Here is a 25468-nt window from a genome sequence, read left to right as displayed (position 1 = left end):
GTTCATCCTTGCTGCAAATAAACTGACCTCACCTTCAGCACAGCATACACCCTCAGGTAAAACACAACATGAGAATGAATCCATCTGCTCTAAACTCGCATCCATTCATGATGTGCATTTTAATGCTCTACTGAGAAAACTGCTTTAACCCTGTAAAGCCTGACATATAAAACAATAGTCTGAAAGTTTTTTTTTTTGTTTTTTTTTTATAAAACAGTTTATTGAAACTTAGTCCATTTTTTTTTTTTTTTTCATATGTGTTGAGTATCATATATGGCTCATGTATGACATAGGAGAATATGGAACACTGTAAACCTAACGCTCAAAACAATTAATTGGTCTGAGTAGGACAAACTTAAATTAAACTAATTAGTTTAGTCAAATGAACTTTTATGAGTATTTAGCTCTTTCTTTTTCTTTCAAGTTCACAGAACTGATATATTTTAAGTAAACTGAACTGTTTCGTTTTTTTGAGTTGTATGAAATCATTTATTTTAATTTAGACGAACTTAAGTTTAACTGAAATGGCTGGGATGTCTATTTCCCAGCATGCTTTGCCGATGGCACTCGAAAGGGAGAGTAAATGCTAAAATTAAGTGTAATATAATGTTATTTTTGTGTGTGCAAGATTATTGTTAAGTTGGAGATTTAGTAGTGATTAATGTTTTGAAATGCTAATTTAGAAGAATTTCTGTTAATGTTGGTTTTAGGATAGTTGCTGGTGCATGAAGATGTGCATGCTGCTTGATTTGAGAGCAAATAAAACCTTTATATTGCTGCACTCATACAGCAAGTGCATAATATACTATTGTTAACATGTTAACAAATTAGTATGTTAGCAAACTAGCTTGTTAAAGCTAGCTAAGTTTATACTAATAAAAGTGTTCACACTGAGATTACATGTAAGTTTTAAGTTAAATGTATGAATTAGTGTACTCAAACATTTCAGGTTAAGAACAATTAAAATGTATAAGTATAAAATCCTAGTTCTGCTTGCTTAAACTTTGAATTTCTTAACGTAAAAAACTTGAGGCAACTGATTGCCTTACATTTTTTGAGTTTTGCCAACTTATTCGGGTTTACAGTGTTACTCAAGGAGGAAAAAAACACCTCAGTTTTATTAAAACTGACCAAAAATATGCATTTGGGTGCAGATGCCAAAAAGTAGGATGAAATTCTGATAGCTTGTAATGTAATATAACTGTATAGCAGACTACTTGCATACATATATATAAATATACAATTTACTCTCATCACTCTATATCCCCCCCCCCTCCCCCCCCCCCCCCAAAAGTATAAACTTTCAATCAGGTTTTTCAGTTTTGATCATGTTTATATTTCCGTCATGCTTATTTCTATGCATTTTTTTTATACATTATAAATTTGAATATCAAATATGATATAGGGTTAAGGAATGCTTCACCCAAAATTATAATTTTGTCATTATGTGCTCTCCCTCGTGTTCACTGTAACAATAATTTTGTGGTGAAGTAAATGTAATAGATTTAGCATTTTCTCCATTCAATCAGTTAGTTCAAGCATGAAATTAGAAAATATGAAGTATAAAGCATGTAGGAATGAAAGCACTAAATTATATAACTTAGGATTATTAGTTCTATTTATATTGATTTATAGGTCTCAGGTATTGATGCCAAAGTATAAAACCTTATGCAACTGATTTGAGTTCTTTTTAACAGTAAAATGAAATTGAATCTGCTTAACTTTACACTGCAGGCGTTTCCAGCATGCACCTTTTTGCTCTACAAATCAAATTCGTATGGTTTAAATGATGACAGTTTCTTTTTTAGGCGGAGAACTATTCCTTTAATTCTTAATTGCAGAAAGCTACCTATTTTTGAGGCCAAAAAACGGAGTGGTTTATTGCAGTTGTGATGTCGCCTTTGAGCTACAAGCTGAAGCTCATTAAAATTTTCTGCCTGTTACAGTTATCACATTAAACCCAAATTGATAAATTGAAAACGAGAACCCAGGGAGGTTTCAGAAGGACTGTATGAGTGGTTTCCATTTTGTGCTTCCATAATTATTCTGTCCCCTTTGCGTCATGCAAAAACCCTACCCTGCTTTCCCAGCAACAACCCTTCAGAACACGTTATGCATTTTTTGCATTTGCATTTATTATGCATTTTTCATTACCTCTAAAAGGAAACACAGTACCAGATTTGTTTTGGCTACTGCATTAATTTACTTCTTCCTTATTAGGAGACATGTGCATTCAAACTTTTCAGCCTTGCTTTGTTTTTAAGGAGGGGAATTACATAAGACAATCTTTAAATGCACTAGGGGGCAGACAGTTGAATTAATAAAACACATAAGCTAAATGCACATCTCCTCCATTCAAGCGTAAATGCTTTCCAAAAGTATCTTCATTCCACTGACTCAGCCCTGAATACATGCAGGGGGTGGGGAAATAAATAAATAAATAAAATGAGTGAAAAAGTATTATAAAATAGATGTCTAAATGGCAAGTATACGCAACAAGAAGAATATTTTGACCTCACAAGCGAAGTATTTGAGTCCAAATCTGAGCAATTAACCCATTGTCAATAATACAATTTGTATTTAAATGGAATCATAATTTAAAATGAATCATAATTTTATGATTGGTCAAAGTTCATTGATTTACCAATTGGTCAAAGCAGGGTTATTATATTTAACTAAAACTAAAACCATAAAAAAACATTTTCATTAACTGTAATAAAATATGTCAAACTTAAACTTATATCAGGTATTTGTCAAGGCAACATTTGTCATTTTAATTTAGTTTAACTTGATGTACTAAAACAACTAAAGCTAAATCAGAAATGAAAATTAATAAACTATAAAATTAGTTTTTAATTTATATAAAACTAACTAAAATTAACAGGAAATATAAACGGAAAATTTAAAACATTTAAAATATTAACAAAAACTATAATAGTATCTCAATGATACTAAAATAGCACTGGGTCAAAGAATCACATTTTATTTTTCCAAATCTTATTTGATTCTTTGAATTTTTTCAAATCCTTTCGGATTGTTTCCTGACTATATTAGAAACTCCACTGGCATTCTGGGAAGATTGGATTACACACACTTATGTTTTATAATGTTTAATTTATGCAACTGGGTCAACTTCATAAATGTTTCAGAACTTTCATATTCTCTAATTTGTTTTTAAAGCTCATTGCCCAAGCCACACATTGTGCTTTTGTGAAGCTATTTGGCTAATGATGCCTCCAGATTTGGCTGAACTCTGCGGCGCTGATGTGTTTATGCAGAAGCACAAGTGTACAGCGTTCAGCCCATCAAAAACTCATGGGTCTCAAGCTGCTGACTGTTCAATTATTAACCCTTCTGATGAATGTTTCAGAACCAGCAGACAGTGCCAGTAGACTGGGGTTAATTGAGAGGGTGAACCCTGGCCAGATAGTTGACCGGCAACATCAGTCCTGTAGAGAACACACACATGTTGCTTTCTGGTAAGTAGTTTGGTTGTAGTGTCTCAGTTTAACACCCTGTTTTGTTAAGATTTCCTTAACAGTTGGAAAGGTAAACATACTGAGCATATTTCAAACCAGAAAGTCTGAAAAATGATACAAGCTGAGGGAATTGAACCATTAGATACTGTAAGATGAGCACTTGAAATTTTAAACTAAATGTTATCAAGTGGAACACCAAGTGCTTGTCTCAACTAGCATTTTGACAACAGGCTCATTTACTTGGGGAAAAAACTGTTTAGTATTATATACTCCTGCATACATGATGTCCTCCTTCCTGTTTGGTTCACATGTCTCACATTCTTTCAGTCTTGTGATAGACTTTTGTTGGCTTTTAACCATTATTCAGCCAAAACAAAGACTTAAGTGTCTTCAGTTTTAGTGGTTTTAAAGAGATATTCCAAAAAATGAAGAAGAAAAAAAGGACATAAATTTGATTTGTGGTGTGACATTTTGCATATTGCACTATATGCATGGGGTATTTTCAAAAATATTTTCAAAAACATTTCCATTAAAAAATGTGTGGGTCAGTAAGACTTTTTCTTTTCTTTTATTCAGCAAGGATGCATTAAATTGATCAAAAGTGATAATAAAGGCATGTATAATGTTACAAAAGATTTCTATTTTAAATAAATGTTGTTCTTTTGAACTTTCTATTAATCAAAGAATTCTAAAATGTAGCACTTTTATTTGATTTTGACATGAATATTAAGTTTTGAACATTGATCATAATAAGAAATGTTTCTTAAGCAGCAAATCAGCATATTAGGATGATTTCCGAAGGATCATGTGACTGCTGATTGGAGGAATAAGGAATAAATTACATTTTAAAATGTAGCCTATTAAAATAGAAAACAGTTATTTTAAATTGTAATAATAATTCACTATATTACTGCTTTTCCTGTATTTTTTATCAAATAAATGCAGCCTTAAGAGACTTATTTCCAAAACTTAAAAAAAAAAATTTACAGACCCGGAAAATTTCGAACAGTAACTGTTGCAAAGAGTTGCAAAGTGAAATTTTAGGTATTGTCAATCTACAGCACAAATGTTGCAAGAATTTTGCACTGTTTAAACCCAAAGTTCAATATAAGGTTAACGATTTTTTTCAAATCCTCTTGCAAACACCACTGATTATCATATTTGCTAATATAGCACATTAAACTAAGTCTGTTTTAATTTTTTTAGTTTACTGGAGTGTGAGATGAAAACACATCTTGTTGTTTTCCTCTTTTGCTCCCTTGAATGCAAATGGGCCAGATTGAACCCTGGGGCTTTAGTGTCCCCTGCTGCAGAGAGAGAGATGTGGGAGGGGAGCATCTCTTTAAAGAAACTAAAAATTCATCATTTTTGCTGAGTAAAAAGTTGAACACCACTCAAGCGAAAAAAGTCAGTATGTATTCCTAGAGTTACAGTTCGACCAGGGGAGTCCTGTCAATCAAAAAGGAAGGAGGAAGTGATGCGGGGCAAGAGATGGTGAGATGAAGCGAAAGATGCCATCTTTCCCTGGAGCGAGTGAGAGGGAGACACAGATGTCAGTGAACACAAAGTCCCAGGAGACTGTGTGGGGCAGAAGCGGCACTTTCCAACATCTCACACACTGTTTACACACACGCAGTGGAAAGAAGTTTTTTACTCCTTTAATTGGGTCCATATATAGTGACATAATGCATATAAGTGCTTAAACACCCTGTGCAGCTGCTCCGAGACTGAAGGAACGCAAGCAACCCATGAAGCAACCAGATGGGACCCTTACAACGGTCCTGTTTGAACAGGAAACATCTCCTCTGCTTCTAGCCAATCTGCATCCATTATAGCTCGCATGTCTTACATCTGCACTGAAAAAAGTCATTAAATGTGATAGAAGTTTGAAAGATGTCACTTGTCTTCTTTAAAGATGAGTACACCTCAGTTTGACTGTGATGTCCATCAAAAGTAACTCGCTGTCCTTCAGAAAGAGGCATTATAAGCAGTTCTGTTACATCAGTTGCAAAGATTTCAAAGGAGCGACATGTTTTGACACATGAATATGGCTCAAAGTCAGCATCCAGAATACGACTGACACACAGCTTAAATTGCACTTTGCAATTTAAGCTGTGAATAGATTTTTTCCTGCCCCAGTTGCCTTATTGTTGCTAAATGGTTTTATCAGAACCTTGCTTGTTTTAATTTCAGATATTTAATGAACTACATATTTTTTCTTGTAGGCAATAACGGTGAAAATGTTACTATTTTTGTAGACATGCCTTCAAGTTATGAAATATTTACTGATGTAAAATCCCCAGTGTCCCCTAATGAAAAGAAAACGGCTTGAATACAAATGGAATACTCTCATTATTTTTTATTAGCCAATGTCATGGTTTTCATTTCACCTGCGCAGAAGTCACGTCACACAGTTATTAATATTTTGACGGTCTTTTATTCTTCAATGGCTTCTTGAGGCAGTTTGACGTAACTTTCATCCTGAGAGAGAGAGAGAGAGAGAGAGAGAGAGATGCACTTGCTGAATTTTTGTGGTAGCGCGCGCTCAATGGGGTCACGAGGGGACCGAACAAAACTCTGCGCGAGCGACCTGTGTGATGCTCTCGTGCTCTATAAAGTCATTGACTGTGCTTTCACCGGTGAGACTCCCACCCGCCCAACGACACGTTAAGATATTCAGGCTTTTGCTGCTACATCTGACTGAACTGTAGAACTTCACGAGTTTGTGGGTGTCAATATGAGCTCCTCGCTTCCAAAAAGCGAATCCACCACGTCCCTCATCAAAACGAACCGGAGAGTCCGCACGGACCCCGCGAGTCACCGCAACGGTCACCGGCACACGGGAGGCGGCGGCGGGGAATCGTGTTGGACCGAAGAGTGCGATGCCACCGCCCGCAGACCCCTGTGTCAACCGAAACTCGGACGGAAAGGGGAGAAGATCCAGAATCACCGCGGCCAGGATGGATATCATCAGGAGGATGGACTGGAACACGGCAAACCGTCACGGCACCACCAGCACACCATTGACCCTCCGATCCAACTCCACGGGAATTCCCGCACCAGCCGGACTCCTTCGCCGACTCTTTCTCAATCCAAGCGCTCGGAGGAAGCCGCGCTGTTCTTTGAAACGAAGGGCAAGCATCGGACGGGCTCGAATCAAAGCCTCACCTCTAGTCCACCTCCAGCGCTTCAGCACAGCAGCACGCGCGTCCCCGGGAGAGCTGGCGCGTACAGCGGCGCGCTTGATGCAGACCTCCATCCCATAGTCAAATCAGTCTTTGGACAGGTAGGGTGACTACGTGACTGTAAGATCCCACTAAATATAAATAGGTTATGTAGCTGATTCCTATATTTAAGGTGACTTACAGTAGCTACAATTATGATCTACTCCGTAACATGGCAACTTGACTAATTATATGCAACTGTTTACAACTGAGCAAGTTTCAATCAAAAAGTGAATGATTCAAAATGAGTAACAAGGTTTTAAATTGTTCTATATTATGTGTTTTATCTCATGTGGTCCATAACCTTCATATATTTACGAATAGTGCTCTGCACATCAAGCTTTTTAGGTTTAAATGTGTATGGAAAAGTTGATGCATCTTTAATCACCTTTTGCCTTTTTACCTGTGCATGATACATTGCCCTGTATAAGCTATTCATATATTTTAAAAATCCTTCTATTAATATGAGGTCATTAAAACTGTATGTAGGCTGTATGTAAAAAAAACTATTAATAATATTTTTTAATATTTTTAGTATGTCACTGCAGAATGGTAACAATCAATTCATCAACTGTGAATCAACATCACAATAAATTACTAAACATTACAACAAAATCAACTACAACAGTGTAAATCAAACTGTCAAACCATAATTATTGTGTATGCCTTGGTGCATGCTGGGAAGGCAGTGAATTAGACTGAACCATAAAATCATTGAATGCTGGATTCACTCAATCTCTTCATCAGGAATTGTTCAAACAGAATGATTATAGCATTCATAGAAAAGGTGTAGATTTTATTCCAAACATGTTTATATTAAGTTAACCCAAATTTAGTAAAAAGAAAATACTATTATTAAAATTGAAATTATAATAAAACTCAACAGGTGGTCAGTGGATTAAATGGAAATACACACAGTTTAAGAGTAACCACTTTTCTGCATTCCAGCTTTAAAGTTTTTGTCTCAGACATTTAGTGTAAAGACAAAACAAAAATGTTTTAAGTCACTTTAGATGAACGTGTCAGCTAAATAACTATCATTAATGAATGTTCTTCCTTATAACCTAATGCTGCCCATCTGAATGATGGATTATGACTTCATTGTGCATCACAGTGCCTCATAGAAGATGTTCTGAATGTGTAACTGGAGTGCATGCGTCTTTGGGGATATGATCTCTCTATGATCAGATAATGATAAAACTGAATTATGCATGAGGATTTGCAGATTAAAGTGAAACAGAAGTCTCAGAGATGTCAGTTTGAATTCAGTTCAAATGGTGGTCAATCTTAAACGACTGATGGATAAATAATATGCATATTATATAGTAAACGGGTGGAGCTGTGCATACATGGTGTAACCTGAGGATTATTTTTTAATCTATTGATATTATTTGAGATCTTTTGAGGCTCTACAGAAACTTCCAGTAATATACTTTATGACTTTTAAGAGTAAATTACTTATGACTTTTTCAATATACACACTCTCATGCAATACACTGTAAGAAAAAAAAAGAAAGAAAATGTGCTGGTAATTTTCTGCCAGGACATGATCCGTTAAGTTTAGGGACATTTTATTAACCCTAAAACACAACACATTTAAATGCGTGATTCAAAATATGAGTAAAAACCCTGTGAAAAAGCAATACAATAATTTCCTTCATATTAATGTACACATACACAGTGCATTGGCCCTATATTTAAGAACTTTTTTTTAGAGCGTGTGTTACAGTGGGACCTGTATCAATGACTCATCCTCTCTGTAAGTTCATGCCGCTTTCTCCTGCTGCTTTCTATCTCTGAAGGACAATAACTAACCATCCCTCTAATGTGCCACATAAATAACACCCTAATTCAGGTTAGAGCTTCAATAGGTCACAGACACAGAATGGCACACATTTGCCTATATCTAAATGAGGACATACCAGAGACTTAAATTCTTTGTTTATGAAACTAAACTATAACTAAAAAGCCATAATCCTACACACAAAAATATTTATTTTAGCGTTTGTAGAAATGAAACAAACAACTGAAATGAACACCTCTCGCATACCTGGGGTGTCACAAGACAAGTGTGAAGGTATGGAGCCCCTAAAGGGACATGGTGACAAAAATAATATGGGATGAGAGGAAAAAATGTATTTCTGTCATGACAACTCTCAGAGTGTTTGGCATGGTAATGGATATGACATGTTTGGTCTTGGCGGAATAAATGATGCTGTTGGTTATTGCTGCTGCAGAGCAAATAAGACATGCTGCTGTTGGTTATTGCTGTTGCTGCTGCAGAGAAAGTACAGGACTTGCTACTGCCAATACACACACGACACACTGCTGTACAATATAGCATACATGAATTACCCGAAATCTAGCAAATCTATACAGGTGGAGCTGGGGAAGGTGGAGGGTTTCTGAAAGCGCACTCCAACTGCTATAGCAAATGCTGATCAAGTATTTGAAGGTTGAACAGCGAGCTTATTGGCTACTGATGCAGCAGGAACCAATCAGCTGTCCCTATAGAGAATGATGTGATTGCAAGCAGATTGAGTTAAGGACCTATCAGCATGTGGCATCTAGAGTTTCATGAACTTTGTATTTCAGTGCTTTTGCAAATTTCTCAGGGGAACGGAAATGTTTTGCGAGAGAATGCAAAGTCTCTCCGGGAACCGAATAATTTTGCGAGAGAACACAATAGAATTGAAAGATACTTATCCCCCCATTTCATATTTTTGTCCCCTTATAGGGGCTCCAAAGGACAAAATAATAGAAAGAAAAGCAAAAGTTGTAGCTTGCAAATTTTTATAAAATAGCAATGTTTTAAAGACCTTGTTCTGGCTGCAACACAATTTTTACTTCAAGTATAACTCATTTTTAGCTTTAAGGACATTCCCACATAGTGGTTTTGTCAGATTGAGATGACATTTTGAGACATTTCTGCCTCCAATTTACAATAAATATTAAACACTCACACACTTATAAACCTTATATATTTGTGAGGATGCAATGGTTTTCATATTAAGATAATGATATTTGCTACAGCCTTAACTTAAACATACAGTAACCCTCTAACAAACCGGTTGGCATTATTAGATTCAAAGCAAAACATGATTTCAAACAGTTGGAGCACTTCAAATGTCGATTTTTGACATGTTTGTGAGCATACTTTCAATAATTATTGCCCAAGCTAAAAACAGAAACCCTTTATCAATCTGTGCATGTGCTGGAATGAAACAAAAACACTGAAATACATTTTAAATGAAAGTGAATTTGTTTAATTTTTTTATGTGAAGAGAAGGGGCTCAATAAAGATCACATTCAGTAGTGTTTCATTATAATCAGCAATTTTGAATTTGAATATGTGTTTGATCAATCATTATACCTGTAATACAGGTACAACAGAAATCACATTGTTACCACAAAGCCTTTTTTGTGAACCACATCTCTGATAAGAAGCCTATTCAGACACCAAGCATCTGTCTTTTCAGTCAGAAACTCAAGATTCCGTATTGCCAGCAACCAGGCTGAGTGGGTCCTAGTTTTGACATTTTGCTTGTTTTCAAGAGCCTCCCAGGCATCATTAGTCTTTGGCTTTTTGTCACAACCCTTCAGTGTAAGACCTGCTCAAAAGTTAAAAAGCACGCACATTTCGTGAGAACATTCAGCCAAGACTGACGTGAGACACACGATTGCGATGCCGTACACTATGTTTGCTTGAGCTCAGCTCGTATCCAGAAAAGCCTTGCATCTGTGAACGGAAACGCTGCTGTATTTATAGTGCCGTCGTGTCTATTTTTTTCCTCATAGTGGATTGATATTCCTCAAATGCCGTGTTTCATATTTCCTTATGTAACATCAAGCCCTGCATACAATCCCTACAGAAATCATTCTCCGCCAGTAGGCGCTAAATATAGCAGCTCAAGACCTGATTAGAGAGGAGAGGGGAAAGCTGTCTTTTGTGCTGGAGTGAAAAAATTCAAATCCATTAGCTACCTGACACGTGGGGTTTGAAACCGTGAAAACGAAGAGAAGATTCGAGCGTATCATCACCCTGCCGAGACTGATCAAATGTAAATGAAAGAATATGTAGTCAATCTGTTTGCGCATCAGTTTTAAAATGATCATCAGTGTTTAACTGATTGATAAGTGTGATTTTAAATCTAAAATCAACCAGTATTTTAAATATGCAAGCAGTGTGTTATATGTACTCTCTTAAAGGTTTAATGTTCAGTTTATATCCATATCTATAGAAAGAATGTATTGGTGCGAGGGCGGGACAACCTGTCACTCACATGACATCACAGCAATAGCAAACCACAACCATCCAATCAGTTCCCAATGGACAAAATCAAGCCCCGTCCTACATTTTTCTTGTTTCGAGAAGCCTTTTCACTTATTCACTTTCACACATCACAATAAGGGAAGAAAATACTATTGCAACTTCCGTTTCATGCCAACTTTACAAAAGCAATACCCATAATGCTTTGAAACATGAGCAGTCACTCAGAATTATTTACACAGTAAAGGTGCAGGTCATATTAGCAAAAATTCTGCGATATATGAAAAAAGGTTGATAGCATAGAGATATATGAAGCACAGCTCATAAAGAATCACTTGCAAACTGAGCAGCTTTCTGTTGTTCAATCCAGCGAATTCACATGGCCAACTTAAACATGAGGGGCATTTGCTCAGGGAACTTTTTTGGCCTCAAGTGAAATTCCAGATTGCGCAGATTCCTATTGGAATGACTGGATTTCACGAAATTTCAATGAGAAACGGTCAGTTTGACTGGGCCTTTTCACTACGATGCTACAATGTTAAAGAATAAGTATGCTAACTATAGAAAAGTTACTGCAACTCAAAAGATGGAAGAAATGTGAAGAAATATTGATTAATATAAAATAAATCAGAAAATGTAAAACAAAAACAAAAAACTTTAGCATTATTTAAGCATGACTAAACTTCAACATACACTCTAAACAAAAATGGTGCTAAATAGCACTAAAAGTGGTTCATTGGCTTGTAATCATAGGGGAACCACTTTAAGTGCCATATAGCACCTACCTTTGTCAAATGGTGCTATGTAGAACCATAAGAGGTGCCATATAGCACCTTAACCACCCCAAAGAACCGCTAAAGAACCGCTGAAGAACCAAACTGGGCTTAACAGGTTCTTTAAATGGTAGTGGTGCTATATAGCACCTTAACCACCGCAAAGAACCCCTGAAGAACCGCTGAAGAACCATTTTTTTTTAGTGTGTAACTTGAATATAATTGAAAGCTTTACGTTTAATATTGTTGAATTCTTATAATGATTACATTTTTGTCAGATTACCTTGATATAACAATGAATCGTAGATTTATATTCTTGAAATGGTATGGGATAATCCATAATATGGACCTACATATTCCAAACATTCACAGATTTTCATAATATAATCTAATGAATTGCACTACTATACTCTTGTAGATAAAACATTTCTACAAGCAGGTTTATTGTTGCTGATTGATATGGCATACATATGGCTTTTGTTACTTTACCAAAACATATTTTACTATGGGCTCTATAATGTACAATATTCACTTCTTTTCTTTTTTTTCTTCTTTCTTAAAAAAAAAAAAAAGATTGCAAATTAGTTTTTCAGTGTAACAAATGTGTGCCCTCACTGATTTCCATGTAATATTTTAATGGGTAACACTTCACAATAAGGTCTCATTTGTTAACATTAGTTAATGCACAAGTTAACATGAACTATGAGCAAAATATTTTTACAGCATTTATTAATCTGAGCTTCCTTGTCAGATTATTTTCAGCCGCTGTGTGTCGCAGAAGTCTTATGCCTCTTCTGCTCATAATCTTCCTCTCTCTCTCTCTCTCTCTCTCTCTCTCTCTCTCTCTCTCTCTCTCTCTCTCTCTCTCTCTCTCTCTCTCTCTCGGCAGAAGAGATTAATATCCTAATGCTGGTATAACTTGACCTGACTTGCGTTCACTAATAACGAATTATGCCACTAACCCGCTTTTGGAGATGTGCTGCGTACATCAAAAGCAAACATTTTGCATCGTTGTTTTCACAGTGAGATTTCAGATCAGTGCCCTCGCTCTGCCAGCAGGGGCTGCCCGTCTCAATGGAGTCTGACTAAATGACATTCTGTCACTCTTTGTCAAGTCGCTTGCAATCTTCCTCCCTGCTGGATCCAAACTGGGATGGAGGGATACAGTAGATGAGGATATGAAGGTGCAAGTGTGAGAGACCTTTATGTATTATGTAAGAAGCACACAACACTCAGTGTTCGGAGGCAGGTGATGCAGAACCACTTTAGCTCTGCCTCTCACTCTCTTGGCTCCATTTGCACTCTTTTTTTTGGCTTTTTCCGGAGCATTCAGTCGCTCCCGCCCTCCCTCTCCATCCCACTTGGGTCACACCGACCTTGCAAGGGTCTGAGGGGGGGAGAGAGATACAGAACAAGAGGGAGGGCGGAAGGCAAACGGAGGGATAGTTGAAAGAACCAGGCTTAGAAAGAAATGTGAAAGCGATTCAAGCTGTGTCGTAAATTCCACGTCATTTCTGTCTCCCATACAATCTCATAGTCTGTGCTATTTATAGAAGCCAGTGTGTGTGTTTTTTATTAGCCCATGGATTGCAGGGGAGGAAATGCTAAATTTCTAAGCCATTCTCAGTCTGTGTAGTCGAGAGTGAGAGAGAATAGACCTTGAAATACCTTCCTCGGCACACACCAAAGGAACACGTTATTGCTCACAGCTTGATCTCTCAGGAGATTTCGTTGAGTTCTCACCTCAGGAAAAATAAAAAAGGTGATCGTCACGATGTTCAGGTCACATTTCACCAGAAAATCAGAAGAAGAAAAAGAAAGTCATAAAATTATTTAAAATATATTTTGAATAAAATTATGATAGAAAAACATAAAAAAAAAAAAATAAAAAAAAATATTTAAAAAAATTAAAAATTAAATATAACAAAATGAAATGAAATGCACAAAATCTTAATGGTCCTATAGCCAATTTGGGAGTAGATTTCACAGTTACGTCCCTCTATCTGCACGCGCATTGTGGTGCAAAAAACAGCAAATAACAAGTGGAAGAAAACATGCAAGATCCACAGAATAAGGGAAACGTCTTGTTTTGCCTTTGGATGTCAGAATCCGAATGCAAAAAAAGATGCTCTTCATTTTTCTAGAATACCATCGTCAAATACTTGGTTGTAAGTCATTAAATGGAGAGACTGGACTGATGAAACCTGCAATGATACAGTAAGCATACATTTGATGTAAACAATAGATCAATATAATATTCACATATGCAGTTAATAAAGAGCATAATGTATCAGCCCAACAGTCAGTTTGTATTAATATTTGAACCTATTGCTCTCACAATTGCATGTACGCAAGTTTATAAGTAATTTGTATTTTTTTAATGCGCAATTGCAAGTACATGTTTATAGTTTTGTTTAAAAACTCAAGTCTCTCAAGTCTGACAATTTCATAATTGTGAGATGTAAATGACCTTGTTTATTCTTTTATTCTGTGGCTTCCATAGACTGCTGTAGAAATGTCACTTTCTGTCGTCATGTTTTTCCACTCACAAAACACATCATTGCTGTTTGCAAACACCCAAACGGTCTATAGGTACAGCTTGATTCATTTATTTTTAACTCGATTTTGATGTTCTTGACACATTTTGTGATATTCACCCGAAAATAGACAAATTGTGTAATTGTCAAAATACACTATGGGTATATGGAGCATACACAAATATTTGGATTTAGATTATATTTTGGATTTGGATAGCAGCTCATATCATTTGAATTTGGAAAAATATTCTCAGATCTCATCTGAAACCCCACAATCTGCATGAGGGCCAAAAATGACACCATTTAAAAGTAGTTTGTATGACTTGTGTGCTATTACACTCAAATCATGGTAGGTTTGACATCACATTGATTCCCAAGTGAATTGTCATTTTACACCAAACCTAATGCGCAAAAGACTTGGAACATAAAAAAAGGTCATTTTATGGTGCTTTTGTCATACTTTTTGTCCCCATTCTCTGTCATTGTATGGGAAAGAGCAAAATTTCTCCTTTTGTGTTCTATGAGTTTGGAAAGACATTACATTGAGCAAATGATGACAGATCCAAAAGTCTCAATTTGCTCTCCATTTAGTCTCATTGCTCACTATGTGAAATTCTTGCAATATTAAAAAGATCCCATTTGGGATTTTTCTTTCCTGTGGTAAGGGAATGTGCATTCAGGTGCTTTTATAAAACATTTATTTAGAACATCTATTTGGTTTAGCACAAGTCTTCATAGCACCAAAACATTGCGTCACCTGACACGTTGCAGGTTACCCGAGGCGAGCATTGACACTGGTACGGCAGGTGAGTGTGAAGGGTCGAGCGGAGAGAAAGAAAGAGTGAAACCAGAGCTAACGAAGCGTTCGGATGGGTGAAAAGAACAACACTTCTGAAGAGCTGCTACATTTTTGATGCTCTTAAAATAAGGTGAATGAATATTTCAAGAGAAATATCTAATTCTGCGCGTAAATCCAGCTCCCTATTGAGAAACCGACATAAAATGTGTATTAAAGCGAATAATTCAAGACTTTCCAGCAGATTTCTTCAGACAATATAAAAATCTAGTTATGAGTATATTCATGATTTTCATGATATTTATTATTCTTGCAAATATTCCCAAGGTCAGAGATGTTTCTTTGATCTATGTGTGTAAAGATGAACACGAATCTCTCTGCTCATCTTCCTGTCTCTCTGGCAGCCCGTCGCCGTGTCCAACAGGATTATCCATGACCTCACGTCTTCGTTAAAATGAAGAAGTGCTTATGAACATTGCTGTCAGAATGATCCGTTTTGTGCATGTGTGGCTAAAACGCTCGAGTTCCTGGAGCTCAAATGCAAGAGCCAGCAACACTAAGGTCATGGAAAAATGATTTTTTTGTATGTCATTCGACAGCATAGTACATTTAACATTTATTCATTGAGCAGACACTTTTATCCAAAGCAACAAATGAGGAACAACACAAATGCAAGTTATTAATCATAAGAAGTTGACAGCATTGCAATATATTCTAAACCATGCAGAACATTTTCCTAACACTGCAAAACAATGATTAATTAACTTGGTATTTTGTCTTGTTTTCCAATACAAATATCTAAACATTATCAAATCAAGATACATACAAGAAACAAGAAAAAGAATTAAAACAAGAAAAAATATCTGCCAATGGGGCATTTTTTATAAATTTTTTTTTTGCTTTATTAAATTTGTACTGGAAAACAGGATGTTTTAAAACATAATTTATTAGCACTAGCAGTGTATATCACTGAAATGTGTGCATCTGAGACACCACACCCGTTTCTGAAACAAAACTGAAGTTCATTAGCCAATTATCATAAATCTAACATAAAAACATCTCAAGGAGTATTAAGGTGGGAATGATGTTCCAGTGCAGTGGTTTTGTTGTTGTTATATACAGTATATATACTAAAAACTAAAAACACTGCACTGGAACATCATTCCCACCTTAATACTCCTTGAGGTGTTTTTATTCAGTTTAAACCACCATTAAAATGTAATTATGACAGCCAAGGCATTGTGAGTCAAGACATATTTTAAATGAACCAAATCATATTAAACACCACAAGAGTGTTGTTTTATCACAAAATTTAGGGGTTATAGAAGACTGAACATTTTCTGAAAAGCCCAAGCTGATTTTATCAGTAAGATTGCCACACTGTAACTGTGATTGTTGTTTAATGAATGCAAGCTCTCCATAAAAAAAAAAGTGTGATTGATGTCACTGAAATATTGTACACATAGCGTACAGTAACACCGGCTAAACAGGTTGTGACGAACCCAGTGCACTAAATCATATCTGTTTATTGAACCTCGACATACTCCTGTAAGCATTACAGTAGTGGAAAGACGACTTAAATGACCATGTGCGGATGATTTATGCATACATTCATGCACAGTTATGCGATTACGACAGTTCAAGAGCCGGTCTGAGCATGTATGGATATGTGTGAGTGTGTGTGCATGTGTGCGAGTGTGTTTCTGCGCTGCTGGTGCGTTCTCTCTTGCGGAGTTGACGTTATGAGAGTGGACGGCGCCTGGCTCTGATTTCTGATGTGTTCTGAAGTTCACAATGAGCCTCCGGTGAAGAGGCTGGCTTCAACTAGATGAATCATCCTCACCGACAGAGAGAGAAAGAGAGCGAGAGATAAGCCATACATGAGTAAACCAAATAGATCAGCTGAGAATTAATCAGGAAGGTTAAATGGGCTTACAACAAAGATATTGATAGATCCAGGGGAAAATGTATGTCTTGTTCATAGCTCAGGAGTTCTTATTGAACGGAGGTTTCTCTGTAAATGTATTTTTACACATTTACTAATTTCACTTGCGTCTTTATTCACTAAGCTTCCATACAGTTTAACCATTTAAAAAATATCACTGCATAGTAAAATAATATCATTATTTCGAGATCAAACATTAGGCTCATTATAGATTGCACCTTATTACAAAAATCAGTGTCACATGACACAATTAATGTTGCGCTATTACAGCCTACAGAAAGGGGGCAGTAGTGATCACAACAGCAGTGGTTAATCAAATAATCATCACATGATGAAGACTACCGTTTTTATTGCTGAAAACATGATGGTTGCATCCAAAATCGCATACTCTCTTGAGTAGGTACTTATTTTGAATAAGTAATTTCTTCACGACTGCTAAAAAGTATGTTCTATATAGTATGAATGTGTGTAGTATGAATTTAATTTGGACGTACTACATCTGCCATGTTGTCATTATGTGACCTACCAGCATCAGATGCTTCTCCGCCATTCATAAATCCTCTCCCGTGGCCTCATGGGATTGTAAAGTGTCCATCGTATGCACACTTCAGAATCTCGCCGGAAACAGTAGGTCATCCGGGTACTTTTTGGCTACTGTACAAGGCACTACACAAAAATAAAATGAAAATTAACAAAAAAATTAAGGAAAACATTATATTATTTATCGGGGTCTTTAAAAAAAAAAGTCAATTCCAAAATTAACTCAAATTCTTTTTGAAAAACTGAAATAAACGGCTTTGTTTTAACGCTCTTGCATTTATAAATTTCCCTTAAATAAAAATATGATTCTATAAAAACTGAATGTGTACATCCTCAACTATTATGAGTGTCATTTATAATAAACTCAGATACCAGATTAATTGAATTTAAAGCCAATCACATGCCTGACCAAAAGACACTGCTGAGAAGAGAATTATTAGAAGGCATTTATACAGATTTAAAAAAAACAAATTAGATGTTTGTGTTGCAATGGTGGGCTTGTTTATGCTGTCACTTAATTTGCATAAAACAATGCAAATGCTAAAACAATGCATGCAAGATAAGCATCGGTATCTTTTTTGATTGGCTATGCACATTTTGTGTGATACAGATAACTGATAAATACTCACCATTTGAAGCCAATAATCAATATATTGGCCAATATTAGATATCAATTTACTTAGTGGTTGAATAACACAAATATATAATTTTGTAAATGCATAAATAATCCACCTAAAATATTGAATAATATTAGATGGATAATGGAGATTAATATTAATCTCACTGCTGTCTAAGAGCATCATTTAAGGTTAAATAATTTTTTTGGTAAATTTTTCCTGTTTCCTATTAACACAGAGAGATTGTGAGGCGAGAGTGGCCTAAACAGGAAACCATTGGGTTAAGTACGCGAGTGCCAGCTCAGCAGGTGAATTCTGGGAAGGGCTTCCTGTTGTCCCCTAATAACCTGCAGTGGCCTTCGGCCGGTGCTCTGCATTTTGGCAGCCTTAGCGCATCCGTATCTGCTGCCAACCTCAACTTTTCACATGCGGCTTTTGTGTTTTGACGTCCGGTCTTTGATCTGAACACTGCCACTCTTAGCTGGGCGGCACGACTACAAGTGTGTGTATTTTTAGCTCTGTAGCCCAACATCCGTATGTGTGTAATCGACTGTGTTCGCTCGCTCGCGTGTGTGTTTTTGTATTAGTGTCTTCAGCATCTTGCTTGGGGGAAGGTGATACGCTCGTCCATGCGAGCCTCTTTGTCTCTTTTCGCCTTGGTTGGATGGACGGTTTTAAAACTGAGCAGCTGAGAGGAGAGGGAGAGGGAGAGAGAGAAAGAGGGAGGGAAATGAGGGGAAGAGAGAGTGGGGAAAAAGAAGGGAGGGTGAAAGGGAGAGAGAGAGAGAGAGAGAGAGTGCAAGCAAGTGAACAAGCAATCTTGGCTTTTCTCTTCTGAGCATCCCTTCACACTGAGACACATGTCTCCTTTTCCTGATCCCTCCATCCACTTCTTCTCTCCTTCATTCCTGTCACCTTGACGTCCAGCATCGCCACCCCTGGATCATCTACATCCTTCCCCTAAAATCCATCTTTCCTAGAAGATAAGCCTACAGACCTCATCTCACCATCTGTAATCCATGCATGGAGACATGTGGATGCATGCACACGCGCGCATGTTGCCGCTTTGACTCTCAAGCGCGCAAAATTAGCAGAAGGGACTTTACTATGGGAAACTGTGTTAAATCGCCGCTTAAGAATTTCTCAAAGAAGGTAAGATGCTCTTTCTGATAGCTGAGAGTGTGTGTGTGTGTGTGTGTGTGGGCTACGGACTCGACCCAGACCTGGACTGTGTTGCATGGACTGTCAAAGATGAGTTTAATAGTCATACTCTGAATTCCACTGAGTGTATCTGTATACAGTAATATTATGGTAATTCTCAATGAAACAGAATCTGGACTGACTGAACTTGAAATTGATGAATTTATTGAGTTTATGCATGCTAAAGAGAACTAGAAAACCTAAGAAACCAATCTGGAGTAGCAAAAACATTACTATGAAAGAAACTTGTCCTGCATCAGGATGTTGGATGTTTGGTTGCCGCTTTTGACCTTGGAAGTTGCTGGACATGTTCATGAACTAATATGTTTAATGATATGCTAGATCACGCTGCCTTAAAGGGATAGTTCACCCAAAATGAAAATTCTGTCATTAATTACTCACCCTCATGTTCCAAACCCGTCATTGGTTCTTGCTGAAGCTCAAACGTGCTGCGTAACACGAGAATTAACCTCATTGGTTCTTGCTGAAGCTCAAACATGCTGCGTAACACGAGAATTAACCTCATTGGTTCTTGCAGAAGCTCAAACGTGCTGCGTAACATGAGAATGAACCTCATTGGTTCTTGCTGAAGCTCAAACGTGATGCGTTACACGAGAATGAACCTCATTGGTTCTTGCTGAAGCTCAAACGTGCTGCGTTACACGAGAATGAACCTCATTGGTTCTTGCTGAAGCTCAAACGTGCTGCGTTACACGAGAATGAACCTCATTGGTTCTTGCAGAAGCTCAAACGTGCTGCGTAACACGAGAGTGAACCTCATTGGTTCTTGCAGAAGCTCAAACGTGCTGCATAACACGAGAGTGAACCTCATTGGCTCTTGCTGAAACTCAAACGTGCTGCGTAACAGGGGAATGAACCTCATTGGTTCTTGCTGAAACTCAAACGTGCTGCGTAACACGAGAATGAACCTCATTGGTTCTTGCATAAGCTCAAATGTGCTGCGTAAGATTGCGAGTTGTAAGTTGATGAAAGTTTATATGTGAATAAAAGCTTAAATTCAATCCGTTCATCATATAAAGCGATCGAGTCTCTTCAGAAATATTTGGACTAAACCGCTCGATTCACATGGATTCGTTTCTGAACTTTTTGAAGCGTCAAAGTGTCAGTTGTGAAGCTGTCAATGGAGGGACAGAAAGCTCTCAGATTTCATCAAAAAGATTTTCATTTGTGTTCGGAAGATGAAAGAAAGACTTAAGGGTTTGGAATAACATGAGGGTGAATAATTAATGACAGAATACAAATTTTGGGGGAAACTATCCCTTTAATGTACCAGCAGTATAACTGCGTTTAATGATATTATACCCTAAAGTTCTTGATAATGATGTCTGAAGTTTCTGTTCTGAAAGGTTTCAGAAGTTCTTCTCAATCATCTCTAGATAACTTGGAATGTGCGCAATCAAGGATTAGCATGAGATATCAGGTGCTGGCACCTGCTAAGAGCCCAATGGCACAGGTTTCTTCGGAAGAATATACAAGCTGGCACCTTACAGCCTTGGCAACAGATGGAGTGTGAAGGTCATGTGCAAATAGAGGGGAGATGCAACTATATATATGTGCATGCAACATGCAACCACATTAGAGTGGGAACATTTAAAAAAGCTTGAGAAGCTTCATGGCAAGATCTTTAGTATATGAAGCCAAATGTGCGTGTATACCTCAATCTTGCCCAGCAGTCGCATGCAGATTACTTTAGCCGCATGTGGTAGGACAGGATAGCAGGAAGAGATCTAATGAATAGAAATTAGATCTAAAGGAGAAAAAAACTTTGTTAAAAAATCTGTTTGATGTCAACGTAAAAACCCACTTTACTGTAATCTGTATTTGCAAGTAAAACAGGATATTAAGTGAGAAAAAGGTTCAGCGAAAAGAGGAGGCGTGTTCCGGCGCAAACGTTCCCTGGTGCTATTTTGCAATTCCAGAAAACAATTCCGCCACAGACCAGGAAAAACCTAATCTAAAGTCAGTGGCGCATTATTCAGATACTAATTTAAGGGCGCATGCTTGGCCATAATGTAGCGTGTGCACAACGTGCATACACTTTGCTTCTCTCATCTGCACAGACGCAGGCAGCAGTTCACATTTTTGCAGACCATACATAATTACAAGGAAAAATATTACCACACAAGGGAAATCATTGTGGTGTCCATGAAGATGTGAAAAAATAGGCATAAATCTAGCTTACACATTTACCCAAATTATTATACGCCTGTTTAACCAAAGCTAATTTGGGAGGGTTTCTCCATCCCCAATATCACCTCTCTCCGCTGTTATAATAGCAAGCCGCCATGGAACAAGCGCGCCTGCTTTTAAAGGGAAAGATGACGCTCTGATTGGTTTATTTCACGTTATGCCCAAACCACACCTATGAGTAATGTAGCTACTTCAGACCAACCCATTTTAGATTTGCGTCGGGCGCAAGAGTCATTTATCCCGAGATCCGCCCACAAAGTTACTTGCGTTTCGCGTTTGATACTTGCGCTTCAGATCGTTCAAATAGGGCCCTATAATTGCTGCGCCCCAATTCGCCTATACCTATACTATGTCCTAAAAGTATGTACTCTTACCTTGTGAAGAAAAAGTACATACTTTTGAGTGTGTACCAGAAGAGTAGGCAAGTTTGGGACATGCTACTGTGCCACGTCATACTTTGCATCTTGTCACCATAAACCAGTGTTATTTTAGTATTATTTATATACTATAGTTTTTATTAATATTTTGAATTAGCTTTTATTTGTATATTGTACATTTGAGTAATTTTATTGTTTTTTAAATTTAAATATTACTATTTAGGTTAATTTAATGTTTTTATTTCAGTTTTAGTTTTTCATTTACATTTTAATGCTTTATAAACTTATTTCAGTTAGTTGTCAAGGTAATACTTAAAAGTTTTTTTAGTTTAAGTTTTTCATCTAATATTTATATTTTATTTTAGCTTTAGCTTATAGTTTATTTTATTTCAAATAACAAAAATGTTTTTAATAGTTTTAAGTTAACACTTTCACTTAAGTTAACACTTAAGTTAACACATTTCAGTTAATTTGATTTACACTACTGAACACTTCTTTCTTCTTACCGTACTGGACAGAAAAGTAGTAGCACGTTGATCTGCCAGTCGTGGGTCTGAATACTCTGAATACTCTCCTCATGTTTTTTGCATAATGATGCATTTAATAGTTAATGACCAAACGTATCTTTATAAAAGTTCACAATGTTGTTGTGGATTAATTAAATATTTTTCGTCAGGTAGTATTTATTATTGATCACTCAAACCCCTGTACCTAAACCTCTCTACTCAGCCTCCAACATCCACCACGTTTGTAATTCTGAACCAAATCCTCTTAAAAAAAAAAGCACAATGGGTTGTGGGCAATTTTAGAGCTGTTGATTAGCTAATGATTAGCTCTTAGATGACGTCGGTCTTCTCTTTAATTAACCCGTGGGTCTGTCAGTAATTGGGGAGATGCTCTTTGTGTGTTTGTGAGTTATATTCCGTGTGCTCTTCACCTCTCTTGCCTGTCGGCTAATTGGTCATTATAATGTGCTGGCTGACTGGTTTCATTCTTATCCTGATTAGCCCTCCACTAAACATGAGCAATTATACGTTCTCAAAACATACTTGGTTTTTTGAGAATCTACTCTCATATAATGATGTCGGTTAGTCCACATCTTCACCCATCAATGATCGAAACACTCGTGATCAGTGAGTTTCATTTGGCGAGAACCACTTGGATTTGTTTTTAAAATACCTTAAGCTTAGTGTGATCATTTGTTTTTATGGCAGCAATCAAATGGCATGGCATTCCAGCTGTGTGCCGCGAGTATGAAAGTTGATGAATTATTCAGTTTGACTGATATCTGATCTTAAAGGTTCTGTCAGTTGCTGAAAGGGAAGAGAGAATAGAGGGCAAAGTCTGGCACAATGTGATTTACCCAAATAGGACATGTTCCTGGATAAACAGCCTTTCTCGGTCTTGCATGGAACAATGTTCCCGTCAAACAACCATATCCCTAATGGCACATTTCATGCAAACTCGGATGTGGGATGTTGCTACCCGATATCTCTGGCCTCTGAATATATAGATTCAGTTGTCTGTTCTGTTTGATGCTTGCGATTAGAATAAAAAAGTTGGTTTACCGTATTTGTTTTTTAATGAAATCTTAACATAGTGTTTACATGAATGCTAAATCAAATGATCGTGTTGATGTGCGTGTTTATACATGTTTGACATGCGCACACTGCACAAATATAGAGTTTCCTGCTGTTGGCACATACTAAGCATCATCCTTCCATCGCTTCTTTTCTTTATTTTAAAAAGCAGATTTAATATTTATCTATTTCGGGTCCTAACTAGGAGACGACAAGCACATAAAGCTTTGTGCTGTGCTGCTTATATCAAGCCGTGAAAACGTCTACTTGTGATCCAATCGTATCTTAACCATATCTTAAAGGTAGGGTGGGCAATTTTTATAGAGGCTAGCAATAGCGAGCTAGCTTTAAAGCATAAGATCCCACCCTCTCTTCAGAGCATTTTCAAAGTTACGCCTCCTTCAAAACACATGAACACATACAGCAGGGAGCAAATAAAAGCGTCATTAGAGACGGCGTTAAACTAACTCATGTCTCAAAGCACATAACATTACAATAATAATGAACATAACTTAAAGAGCACTGACCTGTTCCACCTGACTGCCGCAGATTCATTTAGCCGTTGATAGTGTTGACATTGAAATGTATAAATTCGAGTCACAAACCACTCCGAGTATAACATCACAGATTTTCATCTCTTCCATATTACAGTAGTTATGGCGTGAGCGCAGCATAAGCTCATTGTTTTGGTTGAGGAGGAACTGTAAAAGGAACTGTATATGTAGGAACTGATATATACTGCTGTTTCGGTTGTGGCGCTCGGTGACTGACGTCTGTCTAACGCTGCATAGCATGAAACGCTTTGATGACGTGTGATGTCTGCGCGAGCAGGTGCGCAGAAGGAAGAAAATACATGCGTTGACAGGCAGGTAGGACATCAAATCATTGCATTCGGACCTAATGCAATGATTGGACGAACATTTTATTGCCCTACACCTTCCGCAGATGATATATACTGTATATATATATACACATAAATACATTTAGACCACTTAACTTAGTGATTGCTTTCAGGATGCGAAGAGACTTTCAACCAGCATAACAAAAAAAAATTTTGGTAAAATCACCTACCCTGCCTTTAATACCAGGGGTAAACAGGGCCAGAGACGATGCATTTTGGTCGAGCGGATCACAGGTAGACAAGGGAGACACATTCCTGTTTACACCCGGTGTTTTAACTCGTCTCTTTTGTCCACTGTCGACTGCTTCTGTCCTGATTACTTCGAGGGGAGGGTCTATAGGCGGGTCCCTCTGTTTTCGTCAAAACACCAGCGGGAGGGTTAAATGTTTATGTGCGCTAACATTGCGTCAGAGTTCTGCTGCTTGTGTTGTTAAAAAAAAACATAATGTTAAGAGTCGACAAGTTTTCTTTGGACTGCATGTTCGGCCCACACCGAGATGAGGCACCAGGTGCACGTGCCTGATGAAGACCTGGTCGATCTAAACGTTACACTGTTCATAAAATAAATATAGTATGGTGCTGTAACTTCAGAGTGCGTATATTATTTTTTCTTTTTTTCTTAAAATACATTTTCCATCATGCTCTGTTGCAGCACAGGAGTAATACACCGATTAGAGAGAAAGTGAATTATGAAACTGTCAAGAGAATCAATTTTATTCCAACTCTAATCTCGTAAACAAGGACCATGATCTCATAAATAGGAACTTCCCAGGAGACCCTGAAAGCAATATGCTGATCCAGTTGGGTAAATCACATTAAGCGCACAGTCTGAAGATAGAGCTCTGCTCATGGAAAGATACTAAAAAAGTTTCAATTAATTTTCAATCAGTCTCTTGACCTGACGGCTGACTGAATTGAGTGACTGACCCGTCCATCCATTGTGTCAGACAGACAACCTTGTAGTTTCTAATTGTGTCTTTACACCACGTTCCCTCTTTACTTACTTGTCCGGGGCCGT

General features: G+C 37.2%; 1 protein-coding gene across 3 annotated transcripts in view; it reads left to right on the top strand.

Annotated features, from left to right (window-relative positions):
• The first annotated feature begins 2896 nt into the window (after positions 1-2896).
• cabp1b (calcium binding protein 1b) overlaps positions 2897-25468 on the top strand; it is a 29775-nt gene continuing 7203 nt past the window's right edge. Inside the window, exons 1-2 of one of the 3 annotated variants that reach the window (XM_082157874.1) lie at positions 3399-3479; positions 5196-6765. In XM_082157874.1, the coding sequence (XP_082014000.1) occupies positions 6217-6765 (549 nt within the window). In that variant the 5' untranslated portion in view covers positions 3399-3479; positions 5196-6216. Of the gene's footprint in view, positions 6766-25468 lie in introns of all 3 variants that reach the window. The other 2 variants (XM_082157873.1, XM_082157875.1) reach the window with 2 other exon arrangements.

The sequence above is a fragment of the Leuciscus leuciscus genome (assembly GCF_965113295.1).
Source record: "Leuciscus leuciscus genome assembly, chromosome: 24".
Taxonomy (NCBI): Eukaryota; Metazoa; Chordata; class Actinopteri; order Cypriniformes; family Leuciscidae; genus Leuciscus; species Leuciscus leuciscus.
Note: the sequence above shows the minus strand (reverse complement) of the source record. Positions and strands in the feature narration are given on the sequence as shown.